The 20,114-nt window shown below is 45.6% G+C and overlaps 1 protein-coding gene and 1 pseudogene across 5 annotated transcripts in view; both read right to left on the bottom strand.

The window, feature by feature from the left end:
- Window positions 1–20,114, bottom strand: part of NEK11 (NIMA related kinase 11) — a 177,354-nt gene that overhangs the window by 51,499 nt on the left and 105,741 nt on the right. For all 4 annotated transcript variants that reach the window (XM_080672738.1, XM_080672739.1, XM_080672740.1 and 1 more), the window contains one exon: window positions 6,495–6,655. In XM_080672738.1, coding sequence (XP_080528864.1) covers window positions 6,495–6,655 — 161 coding nt within the window. The remainder of the gene's footprint in view (window positions 1–6,494; window positions 6,656–20,114) is intronic.
- On the bottom strand, window positions 14,265–14,964 carry LOC308250289 (dnaJ homolog subfamily A member 1-like; annotated as a pseudogene). Its single transcript has one exon. The product of its transcript is annotated as a dnaJ homolog subfamily A member 1-like (transcript).

Genomic DNA, 20,114 nt, shown 5'->3' on the forward strand with positions numbered 1-20,114 from the left:
CTTCTCAGAGACATTCCACAGGATGAAGCAAACCATACCGATCCCTCTTCCCTACTCACCCTCAGTCATTCTGGACTTGCCTCGTTTTTTCCTGAGGGACCTCATTTGAGGCACCCAGGATCTTCCTGAAGCTGAAAAGTCACACACGGGCCACGAGCAGCTGAAAAAGTGGTCTTGATGCAGGCTAAGGACTTACATATGTCATTATGTGTATATGAATATCAATTTTTTCCCCTTTTTAAGACATTATTGTTGAATTTATTGGGGTGACATTATTAATAAAATTACATAAGTTTCAGGTGTACAGTTCTACATCATCTGTATATTGTATTGTGTGTTCAGCACCCCAAATCACCTCTCCTTCCATCACCATTTATCCCCCCTTTACCCTACTCTACCTCCCCCATGCCCCTTTCCCGCTGGTGATCATTATTCTGTTGTCTGTGTCTAGGAGGTATCTTTTTCTTGGCTTCATCCCTTCACCTTTTTCCCCCAGTCCCCCAATGCCCTTTCCTGTGACAGAAGTTAGTCTGTTCTCTGTATCTCTGAGTCTGTTTCTATTTTTTTTTGTTAGTTTATTTTGCTCAGGAGGAGCTGATTTGGATGGGGCTGAGATATTAGTTCACTGTGGACATGCTCAGTCCAGGACGTCTATCAGAAGTCCACATGGCCCCACTCTGGGCAGCCTGGATGTGTGAGTCTAGATGTCTGAGAAAGAGAGAGCTGAAGAATGGAAGACAGGTATTTGGGAGATGACCATCCATGGACACTATTTAAGTAGGTGAGACTGTATGAGATGCCCATGAAGGTGCGACTGGGTCTGTTTTGTTCACTACCATAAATCCAGTGCCTGGAACACTCGAATACGTGGTGTATCATTGACCCAAGCAACAACCCATCTGCCTTCTTTTCTGCAAGTTGCTTTACTAAGCTATTGCCCACTCTCCTTCAAACCACATCCACAGACAGCCCTGAAAAATGGCAGAAGTTCCAGAAACCAAAACACCAAGGTGACCTTATCCATTTCCTACACACTCAGGTGAACCTTCCACATCTCGGGCTGATCTCCTTAGAAGCCAAGCCCTTGCTTATCTGCATGCATACTTCATGGGAAGACAGAGGATGCCGCTTAGCACAAAACCATCGGACAGAGCGGACGGCCGCTTCGTGGAGGCGGCCCTGAACTCGGGAAGCTGGCCTCTGCCAGGAGCAAAAGCTACAGTGTGTGTTGTGATGGAGCAGAGCCACATCTGTAAAACTCAGGCTGTACACAGGCCCCCTGGCTCCGATCACAGCGAACACCTCTGTCACCGAATTCGGAGTCACTGAAATGTGACTGTCAATGTGTCCATTGCTCACACATTGTTTACTCTGCATTATTAAAACCTCTAATTGCAGCTGTCTCTCATTAATGCCCCAGGCACAGCAGTCAGTATCTGTGGGGCTGCTTTAGGGTTTCCAAGACATTCCTATTGTCCAATACAGAATGCTTAGGACATTTTGGGCTACAGGTTGGACGTGTGAAGGATGGGAGAAGAGAGGCTGATAGAGTGGCGCCATGACGTCCACCCAGAACACAGGCGATGGGTTTTGGGAAGCGCATGAGCCAGGTACTCCCCTGCTGCAATAGCTCTGGGGCTCCCACAGGCGGAGGGAGGCTGCCTCCAATCAATCCCCGCCTCCGGGCAGCTCAATCACTTTCCATTAACTGCTAATCTCCTCACATGCCTCACGCCCACTAGTCGAGGGAAGACAGTCCTGCAATTCAAGGAAGGTTTGCTAGAAATAAACGAAGAAAGATGTTCATGTTCCAAAGGCAGCCCTCATGATACGCACGTCTTTATTGCCAATCACTATTTCTGACTCCAGTCTAGCTCTGTTGCTGTTTTAAACATGAAACACTCTCACTCGGGCACTCCTTGATTGAAATGTCAGGCCCAATTGCCTGAAGTCCCTACCTCATGGTCTCCTCCTTTCTCCACCCTCCCCTTCTGCCTCACCATCACCCTCTGTCTTATTTAAATTCCAGCCAGAGTCTCATTTGATGCTGCTCAACACCCATCAAAAGGTTGTTCAAGAATTAAATGAAGTGATGCGGCTGTGGCAGCCACGAGGTGTGCTGCTTAGATATCTATCTTCAAGAGGGAGCCTGCTGCAAGCTGCGTAGCGGGCTGATGGCCGCCAGCTGCTGCGTCTTAGGATCCAATGCAGTGTCCACGCCAAGGCCACACTCCTCCCAGGCGGCTCCTGGCCAGTGTGAGCATGATGGGAATAACAGAGCCAGGATGTTCCTGCCCGGTGAGGACTTCTCTACTTTCTGTGGACCGGGACACATTTTCAGAATCACACCCAGTCAGAGGCCTCATCCAATCCTTCCTTTCCATCCTTGTCCTCAAATATGCAGACTGGCATTGGGGCTTGAGGTCTCTAGCCTACCTCACAGGGATTTCTCTTGTTTCTAATTCTGTCTTGTTATCGGCTTCCCAGAGGATCTGAACTGACACCGCATGTAAAGTACTGGGCATAGAATGAAGGCTCCGGAAATGTCAGCCGTTATTGTCATATTACGATTCGACTGAACTGATGGCCCTACCCTCAGAGGACACGCTCAGCAGCACCTACTCTCCTGACGACCTGAGCCGCGCCTGGGCAGCGTGGGCCTTGCCTGGACCGCAGCCATCTCTCTGCCCCGTGGCACCAGTCCTTGCAGGTCATTCCTGCTTTTCCTAATACTTCACTGTGCAGAGAATTTCAAAACCCCTGGAGGCTTTGGGGGAAACACATTGAAAACTTCAGAATTACCTGGGGAAATGGGCCTCTGCAGCGCTTTATCTCAGCAAGAACAAACATCCTGGTCTTAAGAGCCTGAAGGCAAGCATCGGTCAAGGCCACACTCACTAAGCAGCCTTTCCTGAGGGAGTTCTGTGGCAGGTCATTATGGTCCAGCTGGAATGGAGACTGCTGGTGCACGTGGGAGGGGAAATGATGATCAAGGCAGTAAGGGGAAGACGGGAGTGTCTACCCATCAGTCTGCAGCCCTAACACATGTCCATTAGAGCACACGAAACCCTGTCAGTGACAGGTCCCATGAATACCGCTGGGAACCATTATGATGACAGCCACACACTGCGTCCCCTGAGATCTCAAAGGCTGGTTCCAATTCAGTGACCACAGGCCTCACAGAAAAGCTACCAGCATTATGACAATGGCCGGGATAGAGGCCTTATTGATGTTCTACTGATTGCAGCAAAGAAGCAGCTGACAATCAACAGCAATTAGCTACTTAATAAAACTGTTTTGGAGACAGTGCTGCTGAAAAGATGGTCAAGGGAGGCACAAGGGACCAGCAATCAATCCCAGCGAAGCCCACAGCTGTTTTCCTTTTAGAAGGCTCTTCTCGCATCAAAAGAAAAACTGTGGGACTTTTGGCCCATTGAAGGAAAGGGAATCCACTTTGTTCTGAATACTCACCTAAGAGCCACAAGTGTAGTGATCACCTAATCAGTGGTCGGCAAGCTCATTAGTCAACAGAGCCAAATATCAACAGTACAACGATTGAAATTTCTTTTAAGAGCCAACTTTTTTAAACTTAAACTTCTTCTAACACCACTTCTTCAAAATAGACTCGCCCAGGCCGTGGTATTTTGTGGAAGAGCCACACTCAAGGGGCCAAAGAGCTGCATGTGGCTTGCGAGCCACAGTTTGCCGACCACTGATCTAAGTCAAGCATGTCAAACTCAAAGGGGAACATGGGCCAAATAAATGAGGCATGTGGCCCACGGGCCGTGATTTTGACATGCTTGACCTAAGTGGACCCTGGCACACTCAGGGGTGAAGGGCAAAACAGAGGAGAGCAGAAAAGAGGTGAACCCTAGAGACAGCCACAGGTTTCACTCCATTCACCAAGCCAACAGTGACTGGGTCTCGGCACAGTTTTGTAACTGTAATTTGTGTGTTGCTAATAAAATAACCTTAAAAAGCCAGGGTTGACCCCATCACAAGCTTACAGCCACCACCTTTGAGGAGGGGGAAATTATATCTAATTATGAGGAAAAACAAATGGGGTTGTAATTACCCGTCTCTAATACAACTTTATTGTGATTTCCACTCTAGGGGGATATGCCTTCTGTACCAGAAAAAGCACTGCGTTAGGAACGTGCCAGGTCTGGGCCTGAAGCATGGCTCTGACCCTTCCCTGGCTGTGTGGCCCCAGACAAGTGACTTCTCTCAGGAATTCCGTTTCCTCATCTGGAAAAAGGGATCAGAACAATGACTCCACAGAATTTTGTGAGACAAAATACCATCATGGATGTGAGAGAGCTTAGCATCTCATCCCAGCAGACTTATTTAAAATCAACCACAGTCTATCACATCACATGTGACAGATGCACAGCCGAGAAAGCAACATTGCTGCCCTATATTTATCTCCGGCTCTGAGAGATAAGAAGGGTTATTTCTTATACAGTTGTAAAATCCCACTTTAACGTGAAAGAATTTTGACAGTATCATAAAAAGGCCGTAAGATGGCTGGATAACTTCATCATCATAACAGCAAATTCTGGACACTATTCTAAGTACATGACATTGATTACTCCATTTAATCCTCAAAACTACTCTATGAGGTTGGAACCATTATTCTCCCATTTTACCGATTAGAACACTGAGGCACAGTGAAGTTTAGTAACTTGCATAAGGTCACATAACCTGCAAGGGGCAAAGGCTAGACTCCTACAGGCAGTTTGATTTCCAGTCCCATGTTCCAAAAGGAATGCCAAAGATGGGACTTCTGGAGAGGCTAGCAAGGCTCTACCTCTTGACTGGGGTGGTGTTTGCCATATATTTTATTGGTGTGGTTTTCTGAGCCAATTTTATTTTATTAGAAAACCATTTTTAAGTAATAAGATTAATAACTAAAATTTTACCCCTTGATGCCTTTGGGCAAAAATTGAGTGTATATGTTACATATCATGAGTTTTGCCACCACAGGCACAGAACGATGGTTCTGTAATACTGTAGTGACGTTTGTCTCAGTTGTTTTGGACAGTGGCACAGAAGCAAATGGAAACTGCACTGTACTATGTGGTAGGAGGTGCTGCTGTTCACCGGAGTCCATTGGAAAAAATGCAGGAACGGAATAAGGCAAGTGGTTTTATCCTGGCATTCTGAATAGCCCCACCCGACTCTGTATTTTCCTCATTTATTTGTTTCTCTCTTCATGTGTCTGTCTCTTAATTTCTCTCTCTCATCCTTCCTTATCCTCTTCCTTCTCCCTTTTCTCTCATCCCTTCTCTGCTTAGCCCCATAGCCATGCTGTGCCAGTTCCCATCTCCCTGCCTCTCTCTCCTTTTCTTATAAAGAACCTGAGAACATTTCTTATTTGTTTTATTTATTGAATATTATGATATATTATTTAGTCTTTGTTAAATGGTTGAATGGCTTATGTAAACCTTCTCTCCACTCCAGCAACCACCATCCTGAATTATGTGCTATGGACACAGGTGCCCCTTGATTGGCCTTTATTTTACTATCTTGGTGGTTCCTAGTCAGTAAAAAGCTTTTGTACCTTATGAAGTTCAGGGCTGGAAAGGTTACTAATCACGGCCTAAGAAGAAAACGAAGTACCTATAATAATAAAAGGGTAATATGTTAATTAGACCGGATGTCTTCTGGACGTCATTCCAGACGTCCTTGCTGACAAAGTTGGGGCCGTAGGGAAGCCAGCTCTGGGTCCCGGGTGCCTGCTGACGACCGGAGGAGGGAAGCCCAGGTCTGGAGGAAGGAAGGCCTACTCTTGCATGAATTTTCGTGCATCAGGCCTCTAGTCTGAGCCTAAATTGCCCAAGGTCACTGCTTTCTCCTCACTCACCTCCTGCTCTTCCCTCTCCTGCAGACACAGCACAGAGAAATCACACGCCAGGGCTGTTTTGTGGCCTATGGCCCACGTGGGGCTTAGTCTTGCTATAGTTAAGGACCTATGGGAAGGGCATTTACTCAGAGGCCTTGGTGCTGCATGTCAGAATGGGCCCTCAGAAGCGAACACTGGCCAGGAAGATGACCCCTAAGTGCAGATCTCTGGGCCTCATCCCCAGAAATAATTGGTGCATCGAGACGTGACTCACAAATCTGATTACCAGGAAGGCAAGTATATTTTCAAAAACCCCTTTTCCCTGCTAATGAGACCTCTGCATTGTTTGTTCAAAGCTGTATAGGGGGTGCTCCTCAGTGTACACTGCAGTGTGTTTCTCCCGCCCTACTCCCTAATAAGTACTGGCTACTCCAGCCCTTCCCTCATCAAAATGGCCCAGACCAGATTCTTCAGAATTCCCGGGGGGCCCTGCCTGCCCCTGGACCTTGGAAACCAAGACTCATCACAGGCAGCCTTTACAATAAACCCTGGTCCCCCCTCTCCCACTTCAAGGAATCAAGACTTCCTTCACTGTCTCGGGGAGGCACAGCCCAGACAGTCCACCTCTTTTGGGGGCAGCCGCCCATACCTGTTGGTTTCCTCTGCAATCAGGCTGGGGTCCCCGGTCTCTGACCTCGGCCTCCAGTCCTGCCAACACTGTTTCTTCTTCCTCCTCCTCACTCTCTTCAGAACAGGAGTCAAACGTGTCAGCATAATACTCCTCAGCTATATGCGGGTCTTCCGGGATCCCTGAGACAAAGAATAAACAAAGATCATGTCCCACCAGTCATTACAATTATAATGAGGCTCGGATCCCCGGAGTTTCCCCACGAGATCTATATTTTGTTTGTACTGACAGAGCTCCCCTGGAGTGTAGAGCTGAATATTAGCTTCTGAAAGGAACTGGTTGAAAGTAATAAATACTCAGCAAGTAGGGGAAGGGAGAAGTGACTGTGTTTGCAGCACATTTTTAAGACGCAGGAATAAAACCAATAAACAAGAAGAAACGATCCCCTCTAACATCTTTGGGCCACGATCTTATTACAAACGAGGGGACTAAGGGGCAGGAGTGGGATAGGCGCTTGGCTGCAGGACCCGATTACTCACCCACATGAAGTTTTACAGAGGCAGTTGTAGTGGAACTAGGCTAGCACGCGTCCTGGGAATTTCTTTTTTAAAGAAAATATTGGTGGTGAGACCACACAAGATGGATGGGGTATATAGCAATGGCATGTGGCAAGCTGAGGAAAAAGTTCTGAATTTTTTTCTAACAAGCTGTGGAGGCTTTGAGATGAAGTTTACTCCAGGGCTCTACTTACTCAGATGCATTCAGGCCACTTATTTAAAAACAAAATGAAAAGAAAAGAAGAAAAGATCACCTACTAGGCTGAAGCCAAGATGTGGCTACCCACGTTACTTGATGTAATATGATTATTAGCTAAGAATACAGCTGGTGTTTACCATGGTCTTCAGCCCCAAGAAAGACCAAGAATGGACCACAAAAAACCGCAGTGATGATGTCAGCGCCACTTGGTTAATGGGGGCCTAGAGATGGAGAAATATCCTTGGAGACAGGAGGAAATGACCTAATGACACCTTAGCACGATGAAACTGGTGGCCTTTTAGGCTCTGTACCAGACTCTGACTTGTAAATAAATGATTCTTCTAAATTTAAACACCCAGCACTGCTTTTCATCCTATTGTTGCCAATTTTTGTCTAATGGGGATAATAAGGAATTTGGGATCAGAGAATCAAGGTTTGAATCGAGCTCTACCCCCTCTTAGATGAGAACCTGGACAAGGGATTTGAACTTGCTGAGCTCTGATTTCTCCAGGAAAACTGACATAAGGATGCTCAGCAGGGTAGCTATGAAGATTCAATAATAGGACTCTTATGAAAGCATCTGATACAGGAACACTTTACACAAATGTTCACTTAATTTCCACATCTGTAAAAACAGACTTTAAGTGAACTGATTCCATATTCCTTTGAAAGTAAAATACTAGTGACTGTAGAATTCCCTGACAATGAAATACTTAGAAATCTTTGCTATCGGCGGTTTCCCATAAAACCTAAGAGGCAGTGCTGAGGAGTCAAAACTCGTTGGCTCAAAAGATAAAAATTACATATATTCAAAACTGCCTTCGCCAGTTCCTTAGTAAGGGGTGTGTCATGAATCTCATAATTTCTCCCAGTAACTCAGACACAGACCGTTTTCCCTTCAGATCACTGAGTTTCAGTTAAGCACCAGATGAAATAGATGGTTTGTATTGGGGGCAATGTTTCACAACATTCTTTATTTGACTCACACTCACAACCACAAGTAGGTCACGACAAGGGAAGTATATGAAAATTTGAATCTACCCAGGGGCCACTTCAGGTCCCCAGCTTTTACCTCAAGTAGGTACATATGTTCGCGGAATGGAATGGCGGACAAAACCATATGACTTCCTACCTCTCTTCCTCCCCCTCCCACTCTCCTTGAATTTCTGTGTCACTTTCAGAGAGGCATCCATTCTCTCTCTCCCTATGCCCTCCCACTTCCTCGCCCACCCACTCAGTCTGTCTTTTGGACAAATACTCATTCATATTTTCTCCCTCTTGCTCTCCCTCTTCCTCTCTATTCATTTCCCCCTCACCAACTTTGGGCAAGAATTATCTGTTTTCAAACTTGACTATGATACAGTAAGAAATATCATTTATACATAGAAATGTGCCTATATTTGTGTATTGTATATAAATATTTTTATGATTGAAACCAAGTTTCATGTATCAAGATTTACCCACACTATATCTGACACACTCTGGTATTTTGCATTGTATTCAGTTTGTTTTTAAATCCCACTTGCAACTTGCTAAACTGATTTCTCCACATTTTGAAAAACACTAATTTATAACGCTGGCTTTGGTATAAAAACACACATACACACAAAAACCTGCATTTAAATCAAGCCTCTACCATCAGCTTCAAAACATTAGGCATTATTTAAACTTTCTGCACTTCAGTTTTCTCATCTATAAAATGGGGATCATAGTACCCATTTCATAGAATTATTGTGAAGATTAAAGAGTATAATGAATGCAAAGCGCTCTGCACTTAGTAGGTACCCAATAAATGCTACTCACTAAGATTTAGCATAAAACCCTGCACATGTCTAATATTTCTTCCACCCCAGGAAGAAACATAAATATTTGACAATCATGAGCATATATTGCGTTAAAATTTTAAAATACATTTTAAACAGAATCACTTCTCAAAATCCATACCCAACTCAAACAGGCAATAAGGAACACCGCCTTTCTCTGGCCTCCTTTCTGCTGGCTCCAGAGGGACCGAGCATTCCACCTCTGTTCTCCCTTTGTCCTTCCCGTCCATGGGCTCCACCGGGCTCTCTCTAGGCAGCTCAGCGGGAACCTCTACAACAGGGGTTAACAAACTGGTTCTGGAAAGGGCTGGGTCATCAAAATGTTAGGTTTGCAGGTTATACTGTCACTGCTGTAACTACCCAGCTCTGCCGCCTGAAAGCAGACACAGATGATGCACAAACGCATGTGGCTGTGCTCCAGCAGACCCTTCACAGAGCCGGCCGTGGGCCAGATCATGCAGCATGCCACACGCACCAACCTTCCTCCTGCTAACATGGCTCCTTGTGCATGTCTTTGTCCCTGTCCCTCACTCCCCAAGGGTCCCCTCCCAGGAAGGAGAGAGAGGAAGGAAAGACAGGCCAGGGAGAAAGTGCCATTCTACCACATATGCCTAAGTCATGCAACAGACTGGGATGAATCCAGCCCCAGTTTTTCTTAAGCACCATTAACTTGTGCAGCTCAGAACCGGGTTCACTTTCAAAGGGAAGAGTCAAAAGAAATGGAAGTGTGCCCAAACTCCGTTCACCACGCCGTGTGCTCTCTGTCCGTGGGCCCGTGCGAAGCCTTCTTAGGCTAAGGCTCATTTCCCCTGTCACTGAGGGGAAAATGGTCTGTGATAAATAGCTTTAATTTCCTCGCCCCCTGAAGTCAGCCTGTAACACGCACTGAGCTGCATTCCCATCTCCACTGGGCGGGCAGTGATGGGGGTGCTGATGAAGTAACCCAATACTGGCTGCCATGTTGGAGACAAAGAGAAGCAATCACCCTGTTCTGGGAAAAGGAGGCTCTGTCACATCCTTCAATTAAGACCCAAATCAATTCCTTCCTGTAAGACGTAAGTGAGCATCGGGAGCAACTACAGGGCTTGCTAAAACCCAGAGTTGCTGATTCAGTGGGTCTGGGGTTGAAAGGGAAGAGACTCCATTTTTGTGCTAGGCCCTTCATCCTGTCCCCAGAATAACCTCCCTTCCGAGAAAAACTACAAGACAGCAGCTAGGCCCAAATTGGGCTATACCATAGCATACTCCTTCACCCATCAAGTGCCAGGGCCAGCCTGACAGGTTGAACCAGGCTGAGGTAGGGAGGTGGGAATTGAGAAAAGAAAGAAAGACAGGAGAGCGGGATCGGGAGGACTACAGATCATCGAGAGACTGCAGCAAGTTTATTAACTGCGTAATGCCTTTTGTGCACAAAACACTGAATAGGAGGTCTGTCAAGAGGAATGTATTCTTTGTTCCTCTTAATCTCTAAGGGAGAGTCAGAGCAGAAGGACAAATTCTCAGTACAGCAAATCTCAGTAAATAGTTACAGACTTCTTGGTAAGCTATGAAAGGTTGCTCTCATTCTACTGATAACCGCCATCCAAACAAGCCTGGGAAAACTGTGTAGGTAGGGGACAGCCTTGCTATTCCCTTCAGGTGACCTGGAACTGACCAATCGGGGTCAGCCAACTCAGGGGACCCTCCCCCTGCCCCAGATCCCTATAAAACCTTTGTCCTGTTGAAGCTCTCTCTCTCTCTCCACCTCACCGCTGCGCTGGTGTGTGTGTGTGGGACTGAGCTCGAGCTAGCTCGAATAAAGGCTCTTTGCTTTTGCATCGGACTTGGCTCCCTGGTGGTCTTTGGGGATCACAAAATCTGGGCATAACAGGGTGAGGCCTAAAAATGCACATTTCTAACAATTTCCCAGGAGATGCTCGCGCTGCTGCTCCGAGGGCCCCACTTTGAAAACCACTGTTCTAGGATGTGACTAGTTCAAATAAAAGTACCATCAGATACTATAGAAACACAGCAATAACACATACAAAACTCTATAATATCTCTACATCTTACAACCTTTGTATGTTAGACAAAAATAGAAATAACTTTATTTAGAAGAGATTTGTGTCATTAGTTGTCTCAACCACTCACAGTCTCGGTGGAGTTATAGAGGACTATTTCCATTTTGCTGTTGGGGAAGAACAAAGCTTGGAGTCTGTATCCCAAAGTTACAACAGTTTGTAAAAGCATATTCATACCCATTGTTCCATTTGATCATTGCAATAATTACTCACATTAGACCAGGACAACATTTTTACCCCTTTTCCAGATAGTGAAAGTGAGGCTCAGAAGGAACCAATGTCACACAGATGCATACATGGTGGACACAAGACTAGAATGCAAATCACCTGACCCTTATCTTTTCCCAACCCAATTTGTGCTGTGTTATGATCAGAGAAATTTTCACCTTTGCTCGTAAAACCAGGTCATAGACAAAAGTCGTGATTGCCTTCCCCTTAACTCTGAAAGATGTTGAACAAGGGATAGACTTTCGATTTATGGAATACAAAAGCTGAACTTGAACAGTCTACAGGGAGTGGGGCCTACTGAACAGGGGCCCTCACTCGGGCTCAGCCCAGCTGTCACTACCCTCCACCTCCGACGTGCTCCAACTGCAGCGTGCCACCTGGAGGGCTTGTTAGACACAGGCACCTGGCCCCATGCCCAGGGTTTCAGACCGCTAGGTCTGGGGTGGAGTCCAAGATTCCACATTCCTAACGATGCTGCTAGCATGGCACACACTCCGAGAAACACTGCTCTGTCTTATAGGACCTTCAGGGGAAAAATGCCATGCTAATGCAATTGGTTAATGAAAAATTCCCCAGTATTTATTCATGATTGCATTAGCTCTTTAAACATTTTTAATGATCAGGAAATGCATTACATTTTTTTTTAAAAGAGAAGAATGAGACAATAGCCTTGCCTAAAGGCAAAACCAAGTTTCCTTTGAAGGAATTTCATTATATAAAAGGAATATCTCAGCCTGGGTACCCACCATCATCCTAAATGATTCTAACTATTGGTGTGCCTTAAGCAAATGCATGCAAAGACTTTAGCAGAATAGTTCTCAAAGGGTGGTCCCCAGAGCAGCAATAGGATCCCTGGAATCCTATGAGAAGTGCAGATTCTCAGGCCCCCCAGACCCAGTGAATCAGAACTGGGCGAGGGTCCCGCAGTCTGTGTTCTAACAAGCCATCCAGGGATCCTGACACACACTGGAGTTTGAGAGCCAATAATTTAGTACAATGACTGGCACTTAATATCTGCTCAAATGAAAACAGTTTCTACCGCATCACCAGTTGGGAGCAAGCTCCTGGAGGGCAGGAGCCAGGCCCATCCCGTTTACCATGGTGTCTCCATCCCACAGCTCAAAGCAGACACACAGACTTCTTACTGAATCAGTGAATGCCTAAGTCTCTAAGAGATAGGACTTTCAAAGTAGCACATAGTATCGTAGGTAAAGAATTTCCTAATCTCTTTTTTTTTGGGGGGGGGGGAGGGCAAGAGAAAGGAGGAGGTGGAGATAGAAATTTTTCTCCCTAGGAGTCCGCTCCCTTCCCTCTTTCCCATGTACTTTGAATTTATATTTCAGATGGAGTCATAGCTTTGAACAGCAAAAAGGTCTTCTTTATACTCATGTTGCCAGCTCTACCCCACAAGCCTGCCAAGTTCGAGGACTCAGATGCCCCAGAGGGGATGACACTCACTGTTAGACTGTGGCTCCGTCCAGGCCCCCAGACTCTGCTCCGGCTGCATGATCGCCCTGCCCTCCTTGCATAGCTAATGACAGTGTCAGAATTAATTAATGTTTGCTGAGCTCGGTGGCCAAGTGACTTGTGATTTGGGAAACCCAATGGACTCACTCACACACACTTTTTTTTTTTTTTTTTACTTTGTAATCAGTGTATTAAGGAGACATTCATTCAATTCAAGAATTGCTTAAATTCTGATATACAGATTTAAGCGCATGAACATATGACTTTTAAACATACCATTAAAACTATTCATAATCTGCTATACTACCAACATTAAGTTACAATTACTTTGGAGCATCAGTTAAGTGGTTTAAAGTAAGCCTGTAACATACCTAAAAAACACCTTCCTATCTCATACATGCAAATTACTTCTCCATGTAGAGGTCTCATCACTCAGTTTCTAAGTTAGCCTGCTCCAGAAGTCACTACTCTAAGGCTTATGGTCCAAAGAGAAGGGGGGAAAATGTAACCAAGGACTGATATTATATAGTTATATATATATTTTTTAAAAATGTGGCACCACAGAAGGGGATGCAATTCTACAAGTGCAAGCCCTCAACAAGCAGCTTATTATGATAAACCCCTTCTTTGGAAAGGTATCATTTCTATCGCTGATACCACAGGTTAAGTTATATGGCATGCCACCTTCAAGTAACAGTTGAGGCAATAGAATAAATGCAGAGGCATCACAGTGAATCCCGCTTAATACAACTATACAAACTAACCCTTCTCTACAATTAAGTTCTTTGTTTGACTGCCAGTTAAATACAGAATTTTAACTTCATAGTTTAACAATTAAGGGTCACACACCGAAGTCAATACATGTATCTAGCATTTCAGTCTAAGCTATTCCATGTACATAGCCAAAATTAATTACAAAGTATGACCTAGCAAATGCCAGGGGAAATTTTTTTACAGGTATTAAACTTACCTTGCACACTTAAGTCATCATACATACAGGGCGAAGTCAGAGCTTTTATATTTGAATGTATTCTTCATTTAACTTTTAAAACACTACTATATTGAAGATTCAAACAAAAACAATAGCAAGTAGTGAGAATATTATGATTACAGTCCTTCAGTCATTCATTACTGTACACTGAGTGGCCAGATTATTATGATCTCTGAATGCATAATAATCTGGCCACTCAGTGTATATCCTATATAATAAAAGGCTAATATGCAAATTGTCCCCTCAACTAGGAGTTCGACCAGCAGGCAGGCCGGCCAACCGCCCATGTCCCCTCCCGTTGGCCAGGCTGACTGGACCCCACCTATGCACGAATTCATGCACCGGGCCTCTAATATATATGTATATATACACTGAGTGGCCAGATTATTATGCGCTCAGAGATCATCATAATCTGGCCACTCAGTGTATATAAAATGCCAGCAGTGAGTGTTATTCGCTGGCCCCACTAAGAGGTCTGACACTGAACACCAACCCTAGGATGATGTCCATCACCCTCATATGCTTCTCCCTTGTAATGGCGCCGTCTTTCTAGATTTGGATCAAAGTCCACCAGTTCTAGTCCACTTCATCAGTCTCTTCTACTTCCTTCCTTTTAGGTAGGAGTTTTTCCAGTTTTTCCTTTATGAGAGAAAGCCATTCTCAGGAAAGTTTACCTTAAATTCGGTGATTAGGCGACCCTTTCATCTGGTCTACGATAAACTGGCATGCCTTCATTTAATACAGACTTGGCATCTCCATGCTTGACAATCTGACCTGGATGAGAGGTGATAACTGTGGTTCAGCTGTCAAGAGTAGCTATGGGCTTTTGGAAGCCACACAATGCTTCAACCAGCCGTATGTCCATACACATGAAAAGGTCTTCTCCTCGTCGAGTGAAACAGCATGATCCTTCTGATCTAACACAATGATACTATCTCCTGGCTCCATCCTGGTTCCTGGTCTCCTTCACCAGGGAATCTTCTGGCCACCTTTCAGGCCTTTATCAATATGAACTTGTAGAATCTTCTTCTCTTGAACTCTCTTCCCTCCGTTGCCGCTTTTACATCTCTCTTTAGGACTGATCCGTTCCCCAGGGCCCTGGCACTCCATGCACACAGACTGTGCTGAACCATTCCAGGTCCTATCTGACGAATTCTTGTTTGCATTCCAGTACCTCGGCAATTGGGACAGCACTCTACTGCTCCTTTCTTACCACCTCAGCCTTCACATCTGTCACAAACCACATTCTTTTGCAGAGCTACTTTTCTCGTGGCACCATTATATAAGTCTTCTAAGGTTACAGAGAGCTGATGACAACATTTTTACCTCTCCTTTCTCTCTGCATCCTTCCTCTCCTACAAAAAACATATCAAAGATGTCCCTGGGGAACCAAAACCACCACTTGTTCCACCTTTCTTAACTGCTTGTTCTCCCCCTTTGTCATATAATTCCCTTTTCTTTGCATCAGAGAGTACTTTGGAAGCTTGAGAAATCTGTGTAAACTTCTCTCCTTCATTTGGATTCTTATCAGGTGGTACTTCAAGGCCAGCATCCTACAAGCCTTTTTCAATTCTTCCTGGGTGGCATTGGGTTTGACTCCCACAACAACATAGTGTTTTCTTTCACCATTTTTAACAGCCAGTGAGCGGGCCCAGGCAAGTGTGGAGGAGCTGGAAAGAGCGCATTGCTGCGCGCGGATCAGGTAGCCACCGCTCCTCCACCTCTCACCGAGTGTTCTGGAAAGTTCTTCACTCACACTTTTATGACCCTTCTCCCAGGAAGTTAACAATACCCACAAGATGCCTTTAAAAATAGTATACCCACCATATGGGAGAAAGAATTTTCCCTTCTTTCCTAGTTTTCTGAAAGAGTCAATGATTTTATGATAGTGAGCCAAACTGAACACAGGTATCATGAGAACAAACCAATTTATCATTAGATCTTGATGTGGCCTCTCCAAAGACCATGTTCTCTCTCTCATTACAAATTGGGAACAACAGTGCTCAGAATGGCGGTAGTTTTTATTACACTGACAAGGCAGGTCTCAGAATTTCTTATTTTCCCAAAATGGCATTTGTGGGTATAAAAAAGATGGCCCTAATTCTTTTTTCAATAAGAACATTTTAAATAAAGATATCATCTTCTTATATGTAGAAAACAAAACCTGTTATTAATATGTTATCATATTTTCAAAACAACAGGGTTAAAAGACAATGCCTTCAGAAGGCACTTAGATGCAGACATTGCCTATGCTAGGCTGCCTCAGTTTCCCCATGGGGCTTCATCTTGTGTAAGGTGGGGACAAATTAGGATAAAAATGATAGAAATCGAAGCCCAAGTTAGCTGGTGATGTGTGCTGGTTCTGAGAAAGGCTGCCTCCCTCCAGGAGGGGTGATGCAGAGTGGTGATTAAGGGTCAGACCAAGTTCACATCTGGCCTCTGCTGCTTATGGGCCGCGCGCCCTTGGGTGTGCTACTTTACTTCTCCGGTCACAGTTTTCTCAGTTGTAAGTGGGAGTAGTGAACACTGATGTCCCACCGAATCTTCTTTACCAGACTCACTCCAAACGTAACTGGCTCACTTGTCTTCCAGCTGCTGTCAATGTCAGCTGCTGTGTTAGCCAGCAAGGGCAGCCATAGCAAAATGTCACCGCTGGGTGGCTTGAACAACAGAAATCTATTTTCTCATAGTCTCGAGGCTAGAGCTCCATGATCAAGGTGCTGACAGGTTTGGCGTCTCCTTGGCTTGCTGGTGGTTGACCCTCTCTGCACTGGAGCCCCTGGTGTCTTTCTGAGACCTAATGTCTCTTCTTATAAGGACACCAGTCAGACTGGACTAGGGCCCACCCTAACAGCCTCATCTTAACTTAATCACACCTGTAAAGGCCCTATCTCCAAACACAGTCACATTCTGAGGTACTGAGGGTTAGGGCTTCAACAGACAAACTTTAGGGTAACACAATTTAGCCCACAACTGTTAACAAGGCTAGATGCTTCCTTTTCCAGACAACTGCTCTCAGATCAAAGAATGACCTTTTCCAAGAAGTTATGTCTCCCCTCCCCCTGGGCAGCCCTGGCCAATGACTGACTGACTCAAGGGGGAACCAACTCCGTGGTGTCACTCATGCCCAGAGCTCCCTGTGCAATGGGGCTGGTCTCCAGCTGAGACCACATCCTTGCTCAGCTCCTTCCACTGCTCTGTCCTGATTTATCCCCCCGCCCCTCACACACACATTCAAAAGAGCTCTCCTTCAATGGCACATGTAACAGAGTAACCATCTGAGGAGTGCTTCTAAAACCCAAGCAAAAACTTGTGCTATAATAATACTCATAGCTATAACATAAAATCCTATAAAAGATAAGTGATGCTATGCAATATGTAAACACCCCTTAAAGAAAAGTAGTCAGATACCAGCAAGGTCACATTCTTTGATATTATACATGTAATCCTCAGAAATTTTAGAGAACAAGAGAGCCCACACCTATGGATACAGTAAAAGTGAATCATTTATCAGATATCAATCATATATCAGGCAGCTAAATTTGTTTTTTATCTCTTGAAGTCTAGTCTACTGGCCCTGCTCAAAATCTAAAAATGCTCCATTGAGCAGTGTCCAGCGCACAGTAGGTGCTCAATAAATGACCTTATCAGTACTTTAGCAGGAGGAAAGATTAGTTTTCCTAATAGTTCTCATATCAACTCTAAAGATATTGAAAAATACCTGATAAGAGTTCAGGGGAAGAAAGTGTGATCCCTCCTGCCAGAGACAAGAGGAGAGCTAGAAAAAGGGAAGGGAAGGAGAGTGGGAGGGGTCAGAGCCAATGAGAGGGAGGAAGGTCGCATGCTCTGGGAGATGCTAAACCCATTGAGCGCTTGGTGTAGGTCAAAAAGCTGGGTTTGCTGCCTGAACCAGGCAGTGCCAAATGGAGGCCACCAGCCCTCGCACATGAGATAGAGGGAGAGGGAAGCCTGAGCAGCAATTACGAAGAAAGTTCTAAACAAGCATCAGTTTGAGCAAAGCTTCCAGAATCTCCCAGCAACGGGGAGGTCCAAGCTGACATCTTAACTGGGATGTGAAAGCAGCATTTGTACATAAAGGGCCAACAGCAGAACCAGAGAAAACACTCTTTGGCAAGAGGCAACCTGTCCTTCAGGGAGACACTGAATTCCACCACATAGATCAGCATCATTGCATCATTCCTAAAAGCCTAGCCTCCATCCTCCCGGGAGCGCACAGAGGTACACAGTCTCTCACCTCTGGACCTCTCTTCCCCTGAATGATTAGAAGAGAAGGACTGACTGGAACTCTGCAGTTTTGGAAAAGGCATTTTGTCAATTCCTAAACGTCAACATACATTGGGCTGTATTTCTTCTTTTCAGTGTGTGAAAGCTGTCTGTCCCCCGCTGTGCCCCACCAACCGTCTGTCAGAGCTGGGCATGAGCCATCGGCTGGGCCTGGAATGCAGTGCTTATGGTGTCCATGCTCCCACCGCAGCCGCTAGGATTGCTCACTGGAGCTCAGGAGTCAGAGGCGGGAGGGCGAGCCCTAAGCACAGTGATCATTATTTCCCACGATGACTCATTCCCTTTTATGGTTACTATGGCCCCTACTCCCTATTCCAAATGGCAGCCGCATCTCTATTTCATCACAAAGAGCCAGCTGTGGGGCTCATGAAAAATGACTGGAATTTTCAATCACCATAACATTCAGTGCAGCCACATATTTGCTATGGAACATTTTGAACCAATGTTCAGTCCAGGGAAGAATGCGAACAGCCCCCAGTGAAATCAACCCACTCACACTCTGAGGGAGAAATGTACAGTCCAGATACCTTTTAACACTCAGCCCTTGCGATCACCTCCCACCTGGGGCCTCTCTCACATCTAACACGCACTGTAACAAACTTGCCTAAAGTACGCGCTCACCACGCTGCTCCCCCACTGCCAGTTCACTGGGTCCGAAACCTTCAACGTGGCAGCCAAGGCTTTCTATCACCTGCGGAGACCCACCTTTCAGACCTGCCTCCTGCCAGTGAATGGGTGGCGCTTAGCTAGAGGTGGGCACCCACAGGGATTTTGCCTGGTGGCCCTGGGCCGGGTCCAGGAAGCTTTAACTTTGTGATGCTTTCCAGATGGTTCTTAGATCACAAACTTGGCTTCTGTAACCTGGACTCTACATTTTCCCCTGAACCCATTCTTACTTTCCAACTTCATTCCTTTAAAAAAAAAAAATTTTTTTTATTTTTTTTAAATTTCAGAGAGGAAGGGAGAGGGAGAGAGAGACAACCAGAAACATCGATGTTGAGAGAGCATCAGTAATTGGTGCCTCCTACACGCCTGCCACTGAGGATTAAGCCCGAAACCCGGGACCAGGAATCGAACCATGACCTCCTGGTTCATAGGTCGACGCTCAACCACTGCGCCACGCTGGCCGGGCTCCAACTTCATTCCTTTAAAGAGCTCTCCTTCTAGAACATCCTTGGCAGCCACTAGATATATGTGGCTATTTAAATGAAAATTAATTAAAAGGAAATAAAATGACAAATTCAGTCACACAATCCACATCTCAAGTGCTAGAAAGCCACCTGTGCCAAGATTATAGAACATCTCCATCATCACAGGAACTCCCATTGGACATCACAGCTACAGAGTGTCCATCACCCGCTGGGCCACAGCCTTAAGTTAGAATTTGGCTAGACTTCTTGAAAGTCCTGGGGTGTGGGTCACTTAGCCTCTCTGCCCCTTCGTTCCTCCCTGGCCAGCACATCCTCAACCTCCACCAATTCCCACCCCTTTGAAAGAGAAGGTGGAACCACAGACCCCTGGAGGTCCTCCCGCCCTCACTGTCCTGGATGTAGCAAGGGAGCGGCAGTGACTTCATTCCACCCTCGCCTTGGGGCTCCTCTGCAAGTCCCGGGAGCGCCTTCTCATCTGTAAGGGGCCGTTTCCCACCTTCCTTTACACAGCGCCTACAAGTACAGCTTTAATGGCAGCCTGGCTCCCACTATCCAACCCAGAGAAAGGCAGCTCACGGATCTCCCAGGCCCTCACAGTAGAAAATGTTTCCACTGCAGAACAGAGCTCAAGCCCACTTTACTGATCATATCACCAATGGTAAGTGGAACTAAATCTCAAATCCAAACAGTATGTTTACAGGCTTGGGGGAGGGTGGTGGTACAATAGGTGCTTGGTTTTTAATCTTTTTGATGCTTTCTTTTCTCACATCATAAATTACAGGTAACACCAGTACCATGACCTTTCCTAAAATAAATCCTCAAAACTAAGGCTAAAATTAGCCATGTTGATTAGCTCAGCC

This window comes from Plecotus auritus (assembly GCF_963455305.1).
Source record: "Plecotus auritus genome assembly, chromosome: 6".
NCBI lineage: Eukaryota > Metazoa > Chordata > Mammalia > Chiroptera > Vespertilionidae > Plecotus > Plecotus auritus.